Raw genomic sequence first — 19,805 nt, 5'->3', positions numbered from 1 at the left:
GTTTTGAATCCAAACAACTCAGATACTTATGAAAGGGTCTTAGATTCATTGTTCTTTCTCTTATGTTCCTGACTTTCTCTCCCATGAGCTATGGGACATGGCTCAAGCCATGGATTCTTTGTCTCACTCTCTGACCATGCTTAAAATAATGCCAGTGGGCATAATTGTATTCAGAATTCCATTCTCAGAGATTTCTTCATTGCCTATTACTGTAACTCAACTATGGTGATCTTGCATATTGCTAAATAATCTTTATGGAGTCAGATCATTCATTAAATGGGCGAATTGCATTGTCTTATTACGAGTCTCATGTGAGGTATATATATAATATGCTGTATATACACATATCAAATATTACTGTCCACTACAGACACATGCTTGGCTGATCCTGTACATTTATACATGGCACAATCAATCTTAACTCAGGGATTCCTGATTTCCCCAAAGCACACTGGCATTAACAGTGCCAGTAGAGTAAAGCTACAGAACATTACATGTGCACATTGTGAGGGAGACTTGCGAGAAATCATTTAGTCTAGATACAGATGTCATTCTAACCTAAATCCCAAAGACAAGTCTCATTTTCAGAGGTAGCTCTTTGTACCAGCTTAAATCTAACCATGTTATGTGAGATAATGTCCCTCTACGATGTCTAGGAAAGCGATTATGCATGGCTGCGCAATCGTGGAAGTGATGTAATCAGTGCAGGCTACTTTACAAAAAATAACATCCTCCAAACCTTTACCTAACAGAGCAGGTAGGAAACCTCAAGACGGGACAGCAAAGCTACGGGACTCTTCCCATCTCTGTCTACCAGTATCCTTCCTCCTCTTCTATCTCTGCATGTCCCTCTCCCCAGCCTCTTTCTACCTTCCCCTTTCTTTCAATATCTCTCTCCCTCCTCCTCTCAACATCACCATTCACCAAGACGTATTTCTCTTCTCCATACCCTTCAGTCTGTCCCTTCTCTCTCTTTGTCCCTCTAACTCTCCTCCAGTCTCTCCAACTACCTTTTCCCTTGTCTTCACTCTCCCCGTCTGTGACTCTGCTTCCCCCTCTCTTCCTCTGACTGTAAGGATGCAATATTCATCTGTGGTCTCCATTAAGGCAGGCAGGCCAATGTCGAGGGTGTGTGGAAATGAACATTTAATACACTATGAATAATTAAACCACAGGGAGCTACTGTGACTGACAGACACACACACATAGCCTGGGGGGATGGGGGGGTAGTGTGTGTGTGTGTGCGAGCGTGCATGCGTGTGCGCAAAAGAGAACAAATCTCAATTTAGTCTACCCATTCGCTTCCAGTCATTACGCTAACGCTAGTTAGCATTGGCTCACAGAACTACCTCTAACTTCCTGCATACTGGACACAAGAGACATACAAATGGTATCCATCAATTCATCTGACTCTGGGGAAGTAGATAAAGAGCATTGCCAAAATCCCGAAGTATCCCTTTTAAGGAATACATTTCAAGTACAACAATCAGAGTCCTCTATAGATTGGCAAGGGTGCTAAAAGAGGTGGGGTGGGGGGGCAGTGTGATCAACGTTGAGGATGCAGTATTCTCACTGAGGACAAGAAAATTAAATAAGATATACTTGATTACAGTTGAGTAAACATTTGCAGCATGTGTATTTGTGTAACTTTGGTTGTGGACTAGGGCCTACTTTACGGCGTCTTGCTTCCCCTACCTTCTGTCGCGCCATTGAAGCCACTTGCCAGGTACTGCAGCTACCGCTACTTTAAAGCAAAAAGCACGAGCTAACACTTAAGTGAGTGCTCGTCATTGGAACCACTAGCCACTATCATATCAAAAAACAAGAGGGAGGGGGACAAAGAAGAGATAAGCACTGGGGCGTTACGGTTAAAAATAGACAAGTAGAGGGAACTGTACATTCTCTGAGGACAGTTGTTCTGTTCATCATTCAGGGAGAAGATCCAAATCCCACTTCTCTCTTTTAATTTTTTTTCCGCTCCCATCTTTCTCGGAACGTTAACAAAACGAGTGTGTGGGAATGTTATTGAGGAGCCATGTGACAGTGAAGAGGCTTTGAATTACATTATGTTGTATAGCATTGCATGTGCATATTGCTCAATTGGTGTCAGCGGTCGGTACTCTGTGGTTCACTGATCTGCTTGTTACCGATTCATAGAATTGGAATGGAAAAGAGAGGGAAGGAAAGAGAGGGTGGAAGGAAAGAGAGGGTGGGGGGGACAAGCACATGATATTTTGCGATTGCGTTTGAAGGGGGTGGAAATCGGATTATGAATTGATAACACAAGTCTCCATTCATACATTTCTAGAAGGAAGGGTCCGGAATGTTCTCAGGAACTAGTGTTAGCCTGTTAGCGGCGAATCATGTGGTTGTCGACCACGGTGCTGAGCGGAGGGTTAACAAGGAGGAGCCGGCTCGTTCACGGTTGAGTTACGGTCCATCTGGCTCGGGATGCCGCGGTTACTTCACCCATCGCCTCCGTTTCCTCCCTCCCTTCCTCTCTCTCTCCACCCCTCCCTCCTTCTCTCGCTCTCAATCCTGCAAGAACATTTGGAAAATAAATTGCGTCACTCTGAAAATGTAATCCAGGGCTTGTTATTGCCAGTTTCTCTTTTCTTTCCTTGTTTTCTCTCCTCCCTCCTTTAGCCTTCTCCCTCAGTCCGCTCTCTCTGCCTTACATCTGGTCTCAATCTGACCCGTTTCTGGTTTCCCTCTATATCATGGAGCGTTGGAGGAGCTGAATTGTGAATGTGTGTGTGCGTGCGTGTGTGCGTAGGGAGAGATCCCGGAGAGAGGTTGTGGAATGGGTGGAGGAGAGGAGATGTTCTCTCTCTTTATCTCCTCTCCCCTCTTCTCGACAAGGTTTATATTTTATTAAACATGGCCTGCGCCTGTCTCCTTCTCTCAGTGAAAGACGGTGAAAAGTGGGGGAGCGAGGGAGGGGGGGAAAGAAAGACCGGAAAGGGGGTTGGGAGAAAAGGGAAGAAGCGAAAGGAAGACAAATCTCAGAGGTAAGAAGAAGGGATGGGGAGAGGGGAGGAGGGGATGGCGGGGCAATGCTACGCTCACTGCTTTCCATGGTGCTGTTTTGATCCATGGTCTAATTAGTTGCCAGGAGATAAATCCTATCTGGAAATCATTGTTTTATTATGGCTGAAACAAAAGCAGCTCTAATGATTATAAACGAGAGAGCAGTCACAGCACCACTGAGGCTGTGTCCCAAATGGCAACATACTGTATTCCCGTTACAGTGCCCATAGGGTTCAAAACTAGTGTACTGCATAGGGAAAAGGGTGGCATTTGGGATGCACACTGAGACTGTCCAGTCTGGCTTGAGAGAATGGACTGATAGAGAGAGAAGGATGGGTGGGTGGGGATGGGGTAGAGAGGGGTAGAGGGGGGGAGGGAGAGAGTGAGTGTATGGAGGGAAGAATAAGAGAGATGAACAGGGAAGTAGAATAAGAGAAATGTGTGAGAAGAGGAAAAAGTAGAGAAAATAATGAGATGAGAATTGGAGGGAGAGTGTAGAAGGAGAGAAAGAGACACAGAAGGGGGATAGATGATGGTTGAGAAAGTCAAATGGGGATGGGGGAGGGGGGGATGGACGGGGGTATAGAGAGAGGGGATATTCCCCCCTGGCTCTCCTGCCTTGGTTGTGCTTTGCTCAGATAAGACCCAGGTGAGCTCGCGCACATTCGAGCGTGTGTCTGTTACATTTGACAAGATCACTATAGATCTGGTGAGGCAGGACTGAGTCTCGATGGAGTCTAGATGTACAGTCGTGGTCAAAAGTTTTGAGAATGTATTGGTCTTCACAAAGTTCGCTGCTTCAGTGTTATGAGATATTTTGTCAGATGTTACTATGGTATACTGAAGTATAATTACAAGCATTCCATAAGTGTCAAAGGCTTTTATTGACAATTACATTAAGTTTATGCAAAAAGTCAATATTTGCAGTGTTGACCCTTCTTTTTCAAGACCTCTGCAATCTGCCCTGGCATGCTGTCAATTAACTTCTGGGCCACATCCTGACTGATGGCAGCCCATTCTTGCATAATCAATGCTTGGAATTTGTCAGAATTTGTGGGATTTTGTTTGTCCACCCACCTCTTGAGGATCGACCACAAGTTCTCAATGGGATTAAGGTCTGGGGAGTTTCCTGGCCATGGACCCAAAATGTCGATGTTTTGTTCCCCGAGCCGAGTTATCACTTTCGCCTTATGGCAAGGTGCTCCATCTGCTGGACGACCAATGCTGGAAAAGGCATTGGTCATCACCAAATTGTTCTTGGATGGTTGGGAGAAGTTGATCTCGGAGGATGTGTTGGTACCATTCTTTATTCATGGCTGTGTTCATAGGTAAAATTGTGAGTGAGCCCACTCCCTTGGCTGAGAAGCAACCCCACACATGAATGGTCTCAGATTGCTTTACTGTTGGCATGACACAGGACTGATGGTAGCGCTCACCTTGTCTTCTCCGGACAAGGTGTTTTCCGGATGCCCCAAACAATCGGAAAGGGGATTCAGAGAAAATTACTTTACCCCAGTCCTCAGCAGTCCAATCCCTGTAGCTTCTTTGCTGTCCTTCTTGACACCAGGCCATCCTCCAAAAGTCTTCGCCTCACTGTGCGTGCAGATGCACTCGCACCTGCCTGCTGCCATTCCTGAACAAGCTCTGCACTGGTGGTGCCCCGATCCCACAGCTGAATCAACTTTAGGAGACGGTCCTGGCGCTTTAGGAGACGGTCCTGGCGCTTGCTGGACTTTCTTGATCGCCCTGACGCCTTCTTCACAACAATTGAACCTCTCTCCTTGAAGTTCTTGATGATCCGATAAATGGTTGATGTAGGTGCAATCTTACTAGCAGCAATATCCTTGCCTGTGAAGCCCTTTTTGTTCAAAGCAATGATGACGGCACGTGTTTCCTTGCAGGTAACCATGGTTAACAGAGGAAGAACAATGATTTCAAGCACCACCCTCCTTTTAAAGCTTCCAGTCTGTTATTCTAACTCAATCAGAATGACAGAGTGATCTCCAGCCTTGTCCTCGTCAACACTCTCACCTGTGTTAATGAGAGAATCACTGACATGATGGCAGCTGGTCTTTTGTGGCAGGGCTGAAATGCAGTGGAAATGTTTTTGGGGATTAAGTTCATTTTCATGGCAAAGAGGGACTTTGCAATTAATTGCAATTCATCTGATCACTCTTCATGACATTCTGGAGTATATGCAAATTGCCATCATCAAAACTGAGGCAGGAGACTTTGTGAAAATTAGTATGTGTCATTCTCAAAACTTTTGACCAAGACTGTATATCGACTGCCCTATAATAACTCTTCCTTTACATTTGGATTGGCAACTATAGGATCAAACCCCTCCCTTACCCCAAAGGGATACTATTGTTAATTTCCTAGTTCACGTCCCCAATGGCACCCTATTCCCCATTTAGTGCACTACTTTTGACCAGGGCCCAAAGGGCTTTGACCAGGGCCCGTAGTGCACTATAGGAATGGTGTATCATTTGGGATGCAGCCTTAGTATTTGGTTCTCCATTTTCCACGCTGGTAAGGGAGTGTGTGGTACAATACATCACACCAATAAGAGAGGGACCAGCCGAAGAGAGAGGAGGAGAGGAGTGTAGGAGTGCTGACACCATTTAATTAGGGCTGACCCCAATTAGTCGAATATTTGATTATTTGGTCAATAGGCTATTGGTCGACCAAGCTTTTTATTTTTTTTTTGCAGTAGCAAATATATATATATTTTTTTAATGGCACACGAGACACCTGTCTGATTCATGGCCATCTCAGTGAACTAATCGATTGCGGAGGCTGAGGCTAATCGATTGCGGAGGCCGCGGGGATGGCACAGTCCAAGAAGAAGGGGAGTGTGGCTAAAATGCACAATCCACGTCTCTCTCCAATGCGCTCTCTCCCGCCAATTTCATAACTTCATTATGTGAATTGTTTGCCTTGATTGTTAGTGTCTATCAATTCCCCATTACACATATCACCATTTACCATTAATTCCTATAATTTCTAATCTAAAAAGTTTTTGGGTTATTGTAATTTCTGTTAATGCATTCAATATATAATTATTCCAGTCTTTTACAGTTCTCATTGTCGGAGTGGACACATTGTATTCAGAGCGGACAACCTACGCAACACTTGTGAGAAACAAGTTTTGGTTTATTTCATTCCATTTAAGAGTTTTGTCAATTCAATTTAGTAGTTGTCTTTTGTTTGGAGCGCTCCTGTCAATGTTGAGTAAGGACGCACACCTGATTACGCTTAGAAGTAGGCCTATAGGCTACCTGGCCCGCGCGCAAATGAAAGCATATAAATGTGCCCATTTGGGCATCTGATAGTCCACGTCACTGCCAACATAGCCTCTCACACAACAAACCAAACACATTCAAACAGACACTAATGAGCTGTGGAGCTTCTCAAAGGAATGTTTTCTTCACCTCAAACAGCAAGCAAACAAAGTCTGTTTTTACATCCATTGAGAATGACAGTAGTTCCTCAATGTATTTGAAAAATCTTTCCAGCTCTCTCCCATTCGATAACCACTCAGCGTGAAAGGGACAAATGACATGATCTGATCCAGTGGAAACGTCATAACATAAGTCTACCTGATGAGCTCTTATCCCTTGCACAAAATAGCCTACAGTTATGTCTGTCCCGAGCTCACTGGCTCAGGAAACTGATGGCCGAGAATATTTGATATAATGTTGCAAGTTTGCTAGCATGAGCTTCAGGCTGGACCAAGTTGATAGTCAATGTTTCAAGTTCGTTGCAGACAGTCCATGCGTAGCCAATGTGATTTATAGGATATTGATTTTTAAATCAGGATATTTGCTACCTGCAGGCTGCAATGTTTTTTTATGTGTTAGCTTTATGTAGGCTATTTTTACATAGTTGGCAATGGTAATAGAAGTAACTTTTTAGGTTTGTATCATTTTCATTAAGATTTGGATATAATTTCGATTAACCACATGACAATGATTTTGAGATACGAAGACGTTATTATAAATGAAATTAAACTGTTCCACGAAAATGTGCATATGAAAACCATAACTGGAACACGCAGATCGGTAGACATTTTAAGATAAATTGGCATTCCACATGAGAAAGGTTGCTGACTCCTCGTGTAGCCTATTACCGGCAACTTCAGGTGAGTAACGGGAGAATCTGCGAAAGCCAGCAGGAGCGGGAGGAGGATAGTCGGGTCAGGTTAAGGTTTTTCTCTTCTGGTTATCTAGATCTCTGGCTCCCTCAAGTCATTGGTGTCTTATTTCATCAAACAGCATCAGACAAGCATATTTGTGATTTTATTAAAACACATAGGGTGTGTCCATATATGAAAAAATTGGTCCAAATGAACAGACGAGTTTCGGTCAACCAATATTACTTTTTTTGTCAGGGACAGCCCTATATTTAACCCTCTGTCCATCCGTGCGTATCAGACGAGGGGGAGAGAAACAGGGTGGTGAATTTATGAGGAGGACTAAAATATTCATCACGGCAGCGACACATTCCAGAGCACGGAAAAATATGTTGGTTACTTGAATGTAGAGAGCAGACGGAGAGAGAGGAGGGAGAGAGAAATAGAGTGACGGAAAGAGAGGGAGAGAAGAAGTGAGGGAGGGAGGGAGAAATGGAAATGGAAGAGGAGAGAAGAAACTTACTATAGTAACTCTCTCTTTTCCTCTCTCTATCTCTTCAAATGTATTTCTTCCTATTTGTAATTTTCTGCCTGGTCGCGTCTAACGCGCTGCTTTGTTTGTCGCCCTGTCGGTGGCACGTTGATTTATGCATATTTGATTTGTAAATGTCACTCATTACATTTCCCCCGACTCTCTCAAATGTCTCTCATCTCATTCGCATAAACAAATACAGCAGCATTTTGTTAGTCAGTCGGCTTCTTTCAACCAATAACAACCAACAAGGGCCTCCCTTTGATAAAGGTCTTGGTCTGTATTCATAAAGTGTCTCAGAGTACAAATGCTGATCTAGGATCAGGTCCCCCCCTCTCCATTTAAGTGGTTTCCTTACAATCTAAAAGGCTAGACTGATCCTAGATCAGCACAGCTATTTTTGAGATGTTTTATGAATAAATAAAGAATGAATGACAATGGCGAGGAGGGAGAGGATGTGGGTTTCATTCCTAAACACGCAGGTTGACATTTATTGTCATGAGTCTTGTCCTGGAGGCAGAACTGAGCGATTTCCCCCTAGATAGGCCAGCTGTAAAGTCAAAATTGGCTATATTATAAGAATTCATGAAAACAAAAAATGAGCTTTTTGGTCTTAATTTAAGGTCAGGTTTAGGCATTGGGGTTAGCAGTGTGGTTAAGGTTAAGTTTAAAATCAAATTGTATAACTTTGTGGTTGTGCTAACTAGTGATCAGGTGCCTCCAGAATTAGATTAATGATGAAAAACACTGACCTGCAGGCCATACACACTGAATATATTTTGCACACACACACACACTCTTTCTCTCTCACAACCACACACACTCTGGTACTATGCCCAGAACACTTGCCGACCCTTGACAGATGGGGAGGGAGCCATAAGGTGTATATGAAGAAAGAACGACACTGAAGGACAGAGAGACAGAGAGAGTGACAGAGAGAGAGAGAGAGAGAGAGAGAGAGAGAGAGAGAGAGAGAGAGAGAGAGAGAGAGAGAGAGAGAGAGAGAGAGAGAGAGAGAGAGAGAGAGATAGAGAGAGAGAGAGACGGAGAGAGAGAGAGAGACAGAGAGAGAGAGAGACAGAGAGAGAGAGAGAGAGAGATAGAGACAGAGAGAGAGAGAGAGACATAAAGAGAGAGAGGGACAGAGAGAGAGAGAGAGAAAGAGAGCAGAGACAAACAGACAGAGAGTGGGAGAGAGAGAGAGAGAGAAACAGAGGGAAGACACTGGGACAAGTACAGCCTATGGGGGAGAGGAGCGCCGGACTTGGTGTGCCATGGCCACCGGAACTAATAGAAATGGCAGTTAAGAGCGAATGATAAATGACAGTGTGTGTGTGTGTGTGCGCGCATGCGAAAGAAAGTGTGTGCGTGCATGTCACAGTGACGATGATGGATTCTCTCTCAGGGCATGTGGCCGGTGGCTCCTTGGCAGATGCCGTGGCAGGCAAGGTCTCCCAGTCCACGTCACGGCCAACATCGCCTCTCACACACCTTAACATACAAACCAAACACATTCAAAAAATGTAAAACAAATACACACCAATAAACACTTCAAAAGGTTCTATCGCCTCTCCACAGACCTCTCCCTTCCTCCCCCTTATCCTCTCTCTTCATCCCTTCTCTCCATCCCCACAGGCCTTTCCTCTTCAGTTCCTCTCAACCACAAACATAACATGCTAGCCTAGCCAGCACACCCCATGTCTTACAGATGGGAGCGCTAATCCGCATTATTTACTCTCCGAGGCGTAAAGGCAAGTCCATGTTGCTGCTTCGCCAGAGAGCCAGAGCCGGGGCTAGCACTTCCATGCTAACGCTACAGCTCTAATATTACACCGCTATGGTTGGAGAAAAGAGATAAGACATGATGTCAATGCTACCATACTAACGCTACAGCGCTAACACTCAACGGCTGCGGTTGGAGAAGAGATAAAACCAAGGGGTGTGTGTGTAATTGGATTGAGGTTGACTAATTACCATTGTCGGTAAATAAGGCCGACCTTGTGTGTGTGTGTGTGTGTGTGTGTGTGTGTGTGTGTTGTTTCAGACTGAATCAGATGGATTATGCTTAAGAGTAAAGCATGACTGTCAGTCACTTGGGAGGACAGTGGATTTGCATTCATAAAACATTTACGATAAGACTGCGTACAAGAGATGTGTTTAGAGAGAGGGGGTGTGTGTGTGCACGTGTGTTTAGAGAGGGTGTGTGTGATATTACTGTATATGATATGCAGGAGAGAAGAAGAAAATGGAGCATGCTGTGCAAGAGTATGTCTGTTGATATGTGTATGGGGTGTTTTAGTGTGTGCGTATGTGCACACTGTGTATGTGTGTCAACACACCAGTTGACAAACAGTAGCTGTCCCCACTTGGTATTCCACTGTACGAGCGGCTGAGAAGACGGGAGACGCGTGATTGATATTAGCTTTTATGCTAATGTAGCATTTTGATATGTAGAACAAGGCCCCATTTACATATTCCTTCATTCAGCCATCCTATGGAAAGGAAACAGAAACACTGCCTGCCGCTCTGTATACAAGCAGTGTTGTCACAGTGCCAAAAGCTCCCAGTGAGACAATAAACAAAAGGAGACACAAAGGAGCTCAACAGCAAGGATGAAAATGCACAAGTGTGTGTGTGTGTGTGTGTGTGTGTGTGTGTGTGTGTGTGTGTGTGTGTGCTTACACACACCTGAGTATGTGCTTGTGTACCAGGTTTGTGTCACTAAGACCTAATAGCAAGACATAAGCTCAGCAAGTCTTCTTTAACAGGTTCAGCATTCAGTTCCACATTACATTTACATTTTACATTTTAGTCATTTAGCAGACACTCTTATCCAGAGCGACTTACAGTTAGTGAATACATATTTTTATTTTTATTTTTTATTTTTTACTGGCCCCCCGTGGGAATCGAACCGACAACCCTGGCGTTGCAAACGCCATGCTCTATCAACTGAGCTACATCCCTGCCGGCCATTACCTCCCCTACCCTGGACGATGCTGGGCCAATTGTGCGCCGCCCATGAGTCTCCCGGTCGCGGCCGGCTGCGACAGAGCCTGGATTCGAACCAGGATCTCTAGTGGCACAGTTAGCACTGCGATGCAGTGCCTTAGACCACTGCGCCACGCCATCCCCTATAGTCAGCTAAAGAATGTAGGAAGAAAAACAAGGTCGGACTCAGAGAAGTGTGTGTAGAAAGGGGGATAGGAAAGTGTGACACTCACCTCGGACATGTTGACGAGGCCCTCCTGGAAGGAGCAGTCGTTGGCGTTCTGGGTGCACATGTGACGGTACTTACACCAGTGGCAAGGGAACGAGCCGTTCACACACGATAGGCACCTGGGGTGAGGACGGGGAGACGGATATTGTTAGGAAACACAGAACACAGGCTTGGCACATGCAGCGTAAGAATCAAAGTAACCTCTCTCTTTCTCTGTTTACTCTCTTAATCTCTCTCCAGCCATTCTAAATGCTCTCTAGCTTTACCTCTCTCTACTCTCTTCCTCTTTTTAACTCTCACTGTCCATCCATGTCTGTTCACTGTTCTCCCCTCTCTCTATCCGCATTCAGTCTTTCTCTTCCCTGTCTCCGTCTTTCTCTATACTGTTCTATAGCCTCTCCCTATCAACTTACCTTCTCTCACTCCATTTGTTATCTTTACCTCAATTCTCTTTCTCTCCCTCTCCATTGACAGTATTCACCACCTCTATCCATCTCATGGTGTTTCATTCTACCCGTGGCTTTTAAACCTTCCCTCGCTTTTTGTCCAAAGCCCCTTTCATCCTCCAGCTAAGAGCGCTTGCTATTTAAATGCACCCACTTTGGCCTTGGCGCCCAGGTGGCGAGTGATGAGCAGAGCGAGAGAAAAGAGATCAAAAGCAGGTGGATCTCCCTGAGAGAGAGGGAGAGATGCCAGGTATCGTGGGAGAGATGGAAAACGACGGAGAGCTAGGGAGAGAGAAAGAGGGAGGAGTGGGGTGTAGCCAAGGGCTTGGTATAGAAGTCTCGTGGGATAGAGGTATCGAAGGGGGGGGGATGGGGGGGTCTGGGTCTGTGTGAGCGTGTGTGTTGGGGGGGGGGGGGTTATTAGAAGAATGGCGCCGGAGGAGATGGCTACCGTTTTACGGGCTCCTAACCAATTGTTCTATTGTGTGTGTTTTTTCGCGTTATTTGTAGCTTATTTTGTACATAATGTTTCTGCCACCGTCTCTTATGACCAAAATGAGCTTCTGGATATCAGGACAGCGATTACTCACCTCGTATTGGACGAAGCTTATTTCTTTAACGAGCCGGACGCAAAGGATTTCCTTTAGACACCCGACAAGGCCCAAATCCCTGTCATTCGCATGAGAAAGAGACGGAGATATCGGGGACATAGGTCGAAGTACCTTGTAAGGATCCAACGGCGAGTGGGTAATCTGCATCTACCATCAGTCCTATACCATCACTCATCAATTCAATCATCAACTCAAATGATCATCTAACAAATTATTGTGTTTTAGATTGTGTAAAAAAACACATAAAATGCATCCAAAGCAGATAAACAAATCTAAAACCAGACTGAAATCCGCCCACTGTCTCCTCATCCGACATGATCTGTGGGGACCTAACTCACAAATGTAGCTCAATCAATACCTGAACGCTCACAACACGCACCAAAGTACGCTTCTCTGTGTAAAACGGAATTTCCGATTCTACGGCCGGCATTAGTAACAGGGCTTTAACGCAAAGCTCTTAAAGTCGGACACAATCTGAATCCATCAAACGTTACCCAGATTATTTTGGCCCCCCTCTTCATAAGGATCAGACGACAAGGCTTTAATTCAATCCCAAAGTGCCTTTAATTGACCAATTTAGCATTGTGCTGAGAGAGCCTGTCCATTTAAAATAAGCAATGGAAATCACAAGCCTCTTAATCCGACATCAGAGTAGCAAGGAGATTCATCAATGTAAAAACAAATGGGAGCAGGCTAGGTCAGGCTAGCTAGCCAAGCGTTTTGTTTACTACTACATTTATGTAAGGAAATAATAATAGGCCTCATTTTCCAGCAGTAAACTAGGGGGAGATTCATCAATGTAGTAACAAATGGAAGGAGGGTTGATTATGCTAAGCTAGGCTAGGTTAGCCACTTGGCTGAAATGTAAGCTTAGTTAAGGGCTAGTTAGCCTAGCGGTTGGTTTGCTATGTTTTCAGCATTTGTTTAACCTGGACAAAGTACACTTTATATTACATAAGCATGCTATTTCTGACAAAAGGAGGGCACCATTTTAGCACATTATGATTTGCCATCAAGCGGGGACTGGCGCGAGGTCTCCACAAAGTACAGGTTGAAGGTCAACTCCCCAAACTGGTTAAATGTCGACTAGGCATCTACCAGACAAAGATCCTTTTATTTCTTCCCTTCATTTATTCATTATGGAAAATGAGCGTCCTGTTTGCACACTTAAGACTTTGGTATAACGAGCAGGAACGCAGCATGCAACGACCCCCTACTATCTACCTCTTCTTTACCTCCCTAAGGAAGAATGAGTTCAATACCTCAATAACCGTTACATAGCTTAATAGGAAAGGGGGTACCTATCTTTCTACCCACCCAAGGCCATTGAGACCCCATGTGGGGACCCCCGACCACTCCTCCATTGGCCTGGAAGTAGGCCTCTCAATGCACACCCCCAGTAACTCGCTAGTCGCTACCCCCTGCTAGCGTCCATCCTAAGCCTTTGAATTTGGGGGATACCCACCCAAAGCCATTTGAGGATACCCAACCTCCCCTAATCTTCTGTCTGGAGGTGGGCCTCTATCCATTGACCCCTTGTAGTTTCCCTGCACCCTGTGACCATCCAACCATCAATGGAGAAGCCACGCTCCCATGCAGCCACGCTTATGATGCTAATGCTAATTTAATCCATTCATATTGAAATGTTAATCAAGCTACGTCAACCTTACCGCTGCAGTGGCATTAGCCCCTCCCCCCCAAACACAATAGGTTGTGATTTCTCTCTAGCTTTGTTTTGATTCTTTTATAAAGGCTTTTGTAACCTTTATCAGCCTGAAGTGTACTGTATTTGGCATCATGTACTTGATCAAATTACTTATTCGAAAGGTGCCTTTTATTTCAAATGAATAGTGCTTAATGTTGTAAATAGCCGTCAGGTTAATTGATAGGTTAAAAACGATCTTCACTGCTCTCTTCACTAAAGCATTTACTGAATACCTGGCTTTGGACCAAACTTTGTATAAGGGGATGTAAGTGCAATTGCATATCGTGCATGAGTGCATGTGCCCCAATGTTACGGTCAGGTGGGTACAAAGTAGTTTGCACCTTGACAAATGGAAAAGTCTAGTTCATATTGTCACACACTCAAAAAGTAAAGACCTCTACCTCTTTTTGTCTCTGTCTACCTCCATTTCCATTCCAAACCTTTTCTCTCCATGCATCTCTGGAAGACAGAGTATGACACGGTTTCCTGCGGAGTCTATATACCGAATTAGACCGCAAGGACCCTAAATCACACAATAGATGACCCAGTCAGTACCTGAACAAAATTAACTAGAGGAAAAAGGTGCTTATAGGTCTTCATTCTTTCCCATAGAGACATCACACCCTACTTTATTGCCAGACTATCCACCTTAGTCCTAATAAATCACAAATGGGAGGAATATTTTTTTTTTTTAATGGAAATATTGAATTAAGAAGTAATCATGGCCGCGGGTGGTTTTCTATTTCAATTTCTCCACCCTTAACTGAAACAGTGGGATTTCTAATTAGATTAATATTGCTATGCAAATGTATGGAATTTTTTAAAAGTGCGGGACCAAGACATAATCAGTAGAATAAATAAGAAGGGGGGAGGGTGGGTGGTGTGTGCATGGTGGGTAAGGGTGGGGGTAGATACTGTATCCATATGGGATACTATATCCGTATGTATCTATGTCTTTCAACATTGAGCGAGCATATCCCTTAGCGACAGCGATTGTAATTCCAGTATGCATGTAAACGTCTATGATGGAAAAGCAAGAAAGGATTCCAGGGCTGAAATAATGACAACTGCTTTTGAAGCTCTTTTTGGAGGTTGGGTCTATGTGTGTGTGTTCTGTGCATGAATTGTGTGTGTGCACGTGCGTCTGAGTGCCTATAAATATATATATATATATATATATGTAAAGCACTATGTGTGTCTCTCCCCATTACAGTATAACTCATCTCAGTAAACAATGATCATGCAGTCATGAAATAGTGAGAGCATCTTCTGCGAGTCGTGCTGAGTCATTACGGAAATGACATTACCAGTCTGATCTCATCATCAGACGCCGAGCACAGATGTCCATAGCAAAGTGGTTCGGCGGCACGAGTGCCAGCCAAATGGGATATACTCAGCATCTTTCCTCGTCAACTCCGTATCATTACAAAAATGACCACTCCGTAAACAAAATCCTATATTAGATTTACCAAGCAATGGGATTTACTCGGCAATCAGCATTGATCACTGTCATCTGCATAGACATGTATCATCTCTAATATTGTAGACAACTCCGTTACACAAGTCCTTTATCATATTTGTGGGTTTATTGCGACTATAAACCCCAGTATTGCAGTAGCATTAACAATTGAAGAGGTTTATTTAGAGTCCCTAGCTGGGAATCGAACCCACAAGCTTGACATTGTTAACACCACACCCTCACCCAACTGAGCTAACCAGCGGGGTCCTATTCTCCAAGGAGGCTCGTCTGACTCGTACGGGGAACTTTGGGCTTTGAGGAACCTATGGGGCCCCCTAGCCATCTGCTGCCCTGCAGCTAATACCCCAATCCGAGGGGCGGGGGTCTAGTCCACCCTAACACACCAGGATAAGTGTATCTGGCCTGGGGAGAATCTCCCCCAGAGGTCCTGCCTGGCTGGTTGTGGTTAAGATCTTTACTAAGCTGGTCCCTCCAGAGTCATGGTTAAAGACTGGGTTGCGGAAATAGAGGTTGTTTTTGAAGTAACCTAAACACTAACCAAGACACAACGCTTACTTCACTGGGCAGATTTTGATATGTATCGACCTTTGAATATGTATTACCCGGGTAATGAGAAACTTTTTAGACAGAGCGCGTTTGGGAACCAATACCAGAGACTGTCAATTGCAATTCATTACTTATAATGATATTATTATCAGCTACTGTGCGTTATGATCATAAGGGTAGATTTACCATCTTGAATCTCGATATCTCGTCATATATGGAGGGTTCGATTTCCACTCAGTGGTGGTAACATGATCCACCTATGTGCATGGAGGTCACAGGGGGGTGGGGTTGAGTGCGTGTGTACGGGCTCCCAGGCTTACTGCGTCCTCTCAGGGGCAGTGTAACACAAGAGGACCAGAGGGAAAACAGAACGGAAGAAGAGAAAGAAAAAGAGGAGGAGAAAAGGGAGAAAGCAGAGAAAAAACCGGAACGTTAAACACACGACGCACAAAGAACGTGAGAGAACTTACGACGCGTGCACACTGCAGTTGTAGAAGATGAAGTCCACGCTGGCGAACATCTTGCCCGTCTCCTTGGACTTGAGGTAGAGCTTCACCACGCGTTTGTCCCCTACAGAGACATGCACGTCGCTTAGCAACACACCATTTATGTTATGCATTGTAGACCCTGTAAGTGGGGTAGAAATAGCTCCTAGAGACACAGGGACCATTAGATTGCTGATAAGAAATCTGCTTTAGGAACTATTAAGTCTAAACGTGTCAATTTCTGGGGAATCTAAATATACGGCGCCGTCATCTCGGGGCTTTGAAGAGGCGTAACAGGCAACAGTGGTGTCATTGTGGCGTGATTACATTAGAACTGATAACGATGCATAATGCAAGGTAATGGGACCCACTTCTGAACACTCTTTGGAGAGCACAAATATTGAATTGTCTTTGGTGCTTTGGGGAGCAATTAGGGGGCAAACACTGGTAGTGACAGAAAAACTCAGAAAGTATTGTCGAGTTATCCAAATAAAGCCATGAAATGTGCAATTCTGTTCAAGGCGAAACTATCAAGAAGATGAGGAAGACTGTAAGGCAATAAGGGCAGGGCATAATAATGGCTGGAATGAAATGACTGGAACGGTATTAAACACATTGACACTGCTCCATTCCTTCCATCTCAGCCATTACTCCCTTCACCAGCCTCCACTGACTGACATGCGGCCACAGTCTTTTTTGGGGCCCGTGACATCCTTATTGGCGCCACAGCCTTTTCCTTTGCAGATTCTGTGAAATCATGACATCATCACCTGAGGCGGCGGAGTCCAGACGGCGTTCTCACCTTTGTTGCGGGTGATGGGGATGACGTCACGGGCTGAGGGGGACAGGCAGTAGATGCGACCCCCCTGGATGCGCCCCTCCGTCTCCACGTAGCCCTCGAAGGAGCAGTTGACCCCCGCAGAGAGGTCGGGGACGTTACGCGTCTCCAGCACCAGCTGGAGACAAATCAATGCAATATAGGGAATACATTATTAACACAGTTAAAGTGGTGGACATGTAATATATGGCACAAAACGACAAGGGTTAATGTGAGGACCTGCTGACCTAAATGGGCTCGGTTCCAATATCCTAGCTTAGCACTAGCATACAGCTTAGAATGAAGTGTGGGTGCTAGTGTGTTAGTGTAGGTATTGGAACATAGCCCTGCAATACATGTATTATTAACATGGTTAACATGGGGACAACAACACAGCATGTAAATGTGAGGACCAGCTGACCTAAATGGGATCTGTTCCAATATTCCACAATAGCGTACCATGCATTAAGTGCATGCTAAGTGGTGGGCTAGTGTGGATATTTGGAATGTAGCCTTGGAACACATTGAGGACCAAGGTAAGTGTGGGGAACATGTTAAGGTCTTCAATGAGACAAGCACTTAGTTAGAGACTTATTGGAACATTTACACACTGTCACTTTTGCGGTACACTAACAGAGTCCGACAAGTAGACACACACACCTGCACTTCGGACATGGTGACGGAGATGTTTTTGGGCTGGATGCTGAGCTCCACACACTGACGCTGGTCAGAGGCAAACCGCTGGGGCTCATCTGCGCGCTCACACCTGTCCTTACGGGAACACCTAGAGGAGAGGAGAGGACAGAGTCAGAAATACACACACATACACACACACACACATGCATTTGGTGCATGAACAGTGTTGACGATGACACGCCATACACACACACGTCAGAAACATCCTCCATATGATCAGCCATCTGCAAAACCAGACAACCGGTGCACTAATGTCTCCATTTGCATCACCAGCTATCATACCACCTCTCCATAACAAAACAAGTCTCAGCGGTAATAAAAATGTGCTGAACTGACACTTTCAGTGGCTCGGCGCTCAACAATAAAAGGAGGGAAAAATGCAAAGCGCCTCATCTTAGCTTTGATTTACCAACCTTCCCACTCAACAGAATACTGGCTCCCAACCACTCCCCACTGGATCACACACACACATTTGTAGGCACATACAAACACACGTCTATGCACACATACACACATGGGGATATTACTTGCGGACCACATTACTCATTAGACCCTAAAGGAAAACTCCTGGAGAGTTAAACAGGTATGGGCCTTCTCTCAACCCCCTTCTTGAGAGGAGTGAGAATGAGGAGAGAGTGTGTGTGTGTGTGCCCGTGTGTGTGGGTCCGTGTGTGCGTGTGTCCATGCTAGCGTATAAGCTTTTAGCGTGTGTGTCTCAGTTAATATAACTCTAGCGTTGCTGCTAGGACCGCTCTCTTACCACATCGAGCGCCGCACGGCTGACGAACCAGACACATTTTACTCTAATAAGCTAATGCCACAGGGCAAAAACACAGAGCTTAAATACATGCCATTCTGAACATCAGTGGGCTAAAAATAGAGCGAGGGACGCTATCGAACGGGAAATGAGCGGAGTGAGCGGAGTGCTCCGTTTCGGCGAGGAGGGGGAAGGTCAAAAGCTTTGTGACTGGAGGTCAGCAACGCCTTGAGTTGATCTTGATTGCATTTCCGACGCCTTGCCGGCCTCGTACGCGTCTTCATTTAAAATTAGAATCCCCTCTAATGAAAATACACACACACACACAGAATCCCACCGCATGCTCATGCAAAGGCACGCACTGACACACACACGCACGCACACCTGCCGGTCAGATGACGTGTTGTTGTTGTCGCTGCGCAGGTGGACGTTTTAATGAAGGGAGTGAACAGTAAGAACTGGAGGTACAGTATTGTGTGAGGCCTTGTGTATCACCTTTCACTGAGCCCAAATTGTATACATTCACACACACACACACACACACCGCAAACCAGCACACACATCCCATAAACACACACCCTGAAGTCATGTTAGCCAGCAGGAGAGAGAGAGCACCACACTGTGTCACCAGGTGTATCTTATATAGATTTGTGTCTGGTGAGAAGTCACACACTAACTATGCTCACCTAACACAAATGCACGCACGAAAGCATGAATGTACGTACACACAATGTATAAAAACCCTGGATTGCTGATGCTATGTATTGGCCATTGAGGGGCTTTGAAGCCGCCGGTCGGCCATATTGGCACTCCCCAGTAGAAGCAGTCATCCATAGAAATGGATGGAATTCTACAGTATTTCAACTAAAATGTTTTAAGGACAAAATTGCATGTATTTAAGTATTTTTGTTGTTGAAGTGGGGACAGTAACAGTAGTAATCTCCCAAAAAATTATACATAAAAAAAAAAAAGAGGAAATGTTATATTTTTCCATTATAATTTTTTTAATGTTTAGCTCACATAATATAAATTAAAAGTATGCAATAAGGTTTCTGTAATAGAATAAATGTGGCAAAACGAATGTAGAGTGCCAAGATGGATGCACAGTGGCTTCAGTTTGGGGAAGGCCTTTTCCTGTTGGAGCATGACAATGCTCCCGTGTACAAAGTGAGGTCCATACAGAAATGGTTTGTCGAGATCGGTGTGGAATAACTTGACTGGCCTGCACAGAGCCCTGACCTCAACCCTATCTAACACCTTTGGGATTAATTGGAATGCCGACTGTGAGCCAGGCCTAATCGCCCAAAACCAGTGCCCGACCTCAGTAATGCTCTTGTGGCTGAATGGA

General features: G+C 44.9%; 1 protein-coding gene across 2 annotated transcripts in view; it reads right to left on the bottom strand.

The window, feature by feature from the left end:
- LOC121575525 (plexin-A1) overlaps positions 1-19,805 on the bottom strand; it is a 257,731-nt gene that overhangs the window by 104,652 nt on the left and 133,274 nt on the right. For both annotated transcript variants that reach the window (XM_041888680.2, XM_041888681.2), the window contains exons 6-9: positions 17,665-17,788; positions 16,990-17,143; positions 16,173-16,272; positions 10,919-11,033 (exon numbers count right to left, since the gene is read on the bottom strand). In XM_041888680.2, coding sequence (XP_041744614.1) covers positions 10,919-11,033; positions 16,173-16,272; positions 16,990-17,143; positions 17,665-17,788 — 493 coding nt within the window. The remainder of the gene's footprint in view (positions 1-10,918; positions 11,034-16,172; positions 16,273-16,989; positions 17,144-17,664; positions 17,789-19,805) is intronic.

This window comes from Coregonus clupeaformis, chromosome 10 (genome assembly GCF_020615455.1).
Source record: "Coregonus clupeaformis isolate EN_2021a chromosome 10, ASM2061545v1, whole genome shotgun sequence".
NCBI lineage: Eukaryota > Metazoa > Chordata > Actinopteri > Salmoniformes > Salmonidae > Coregonus > Coregonus clupeaformis.
This window is presented reverse-complemented; position numbering and strand designations above follow the sequence as displayed.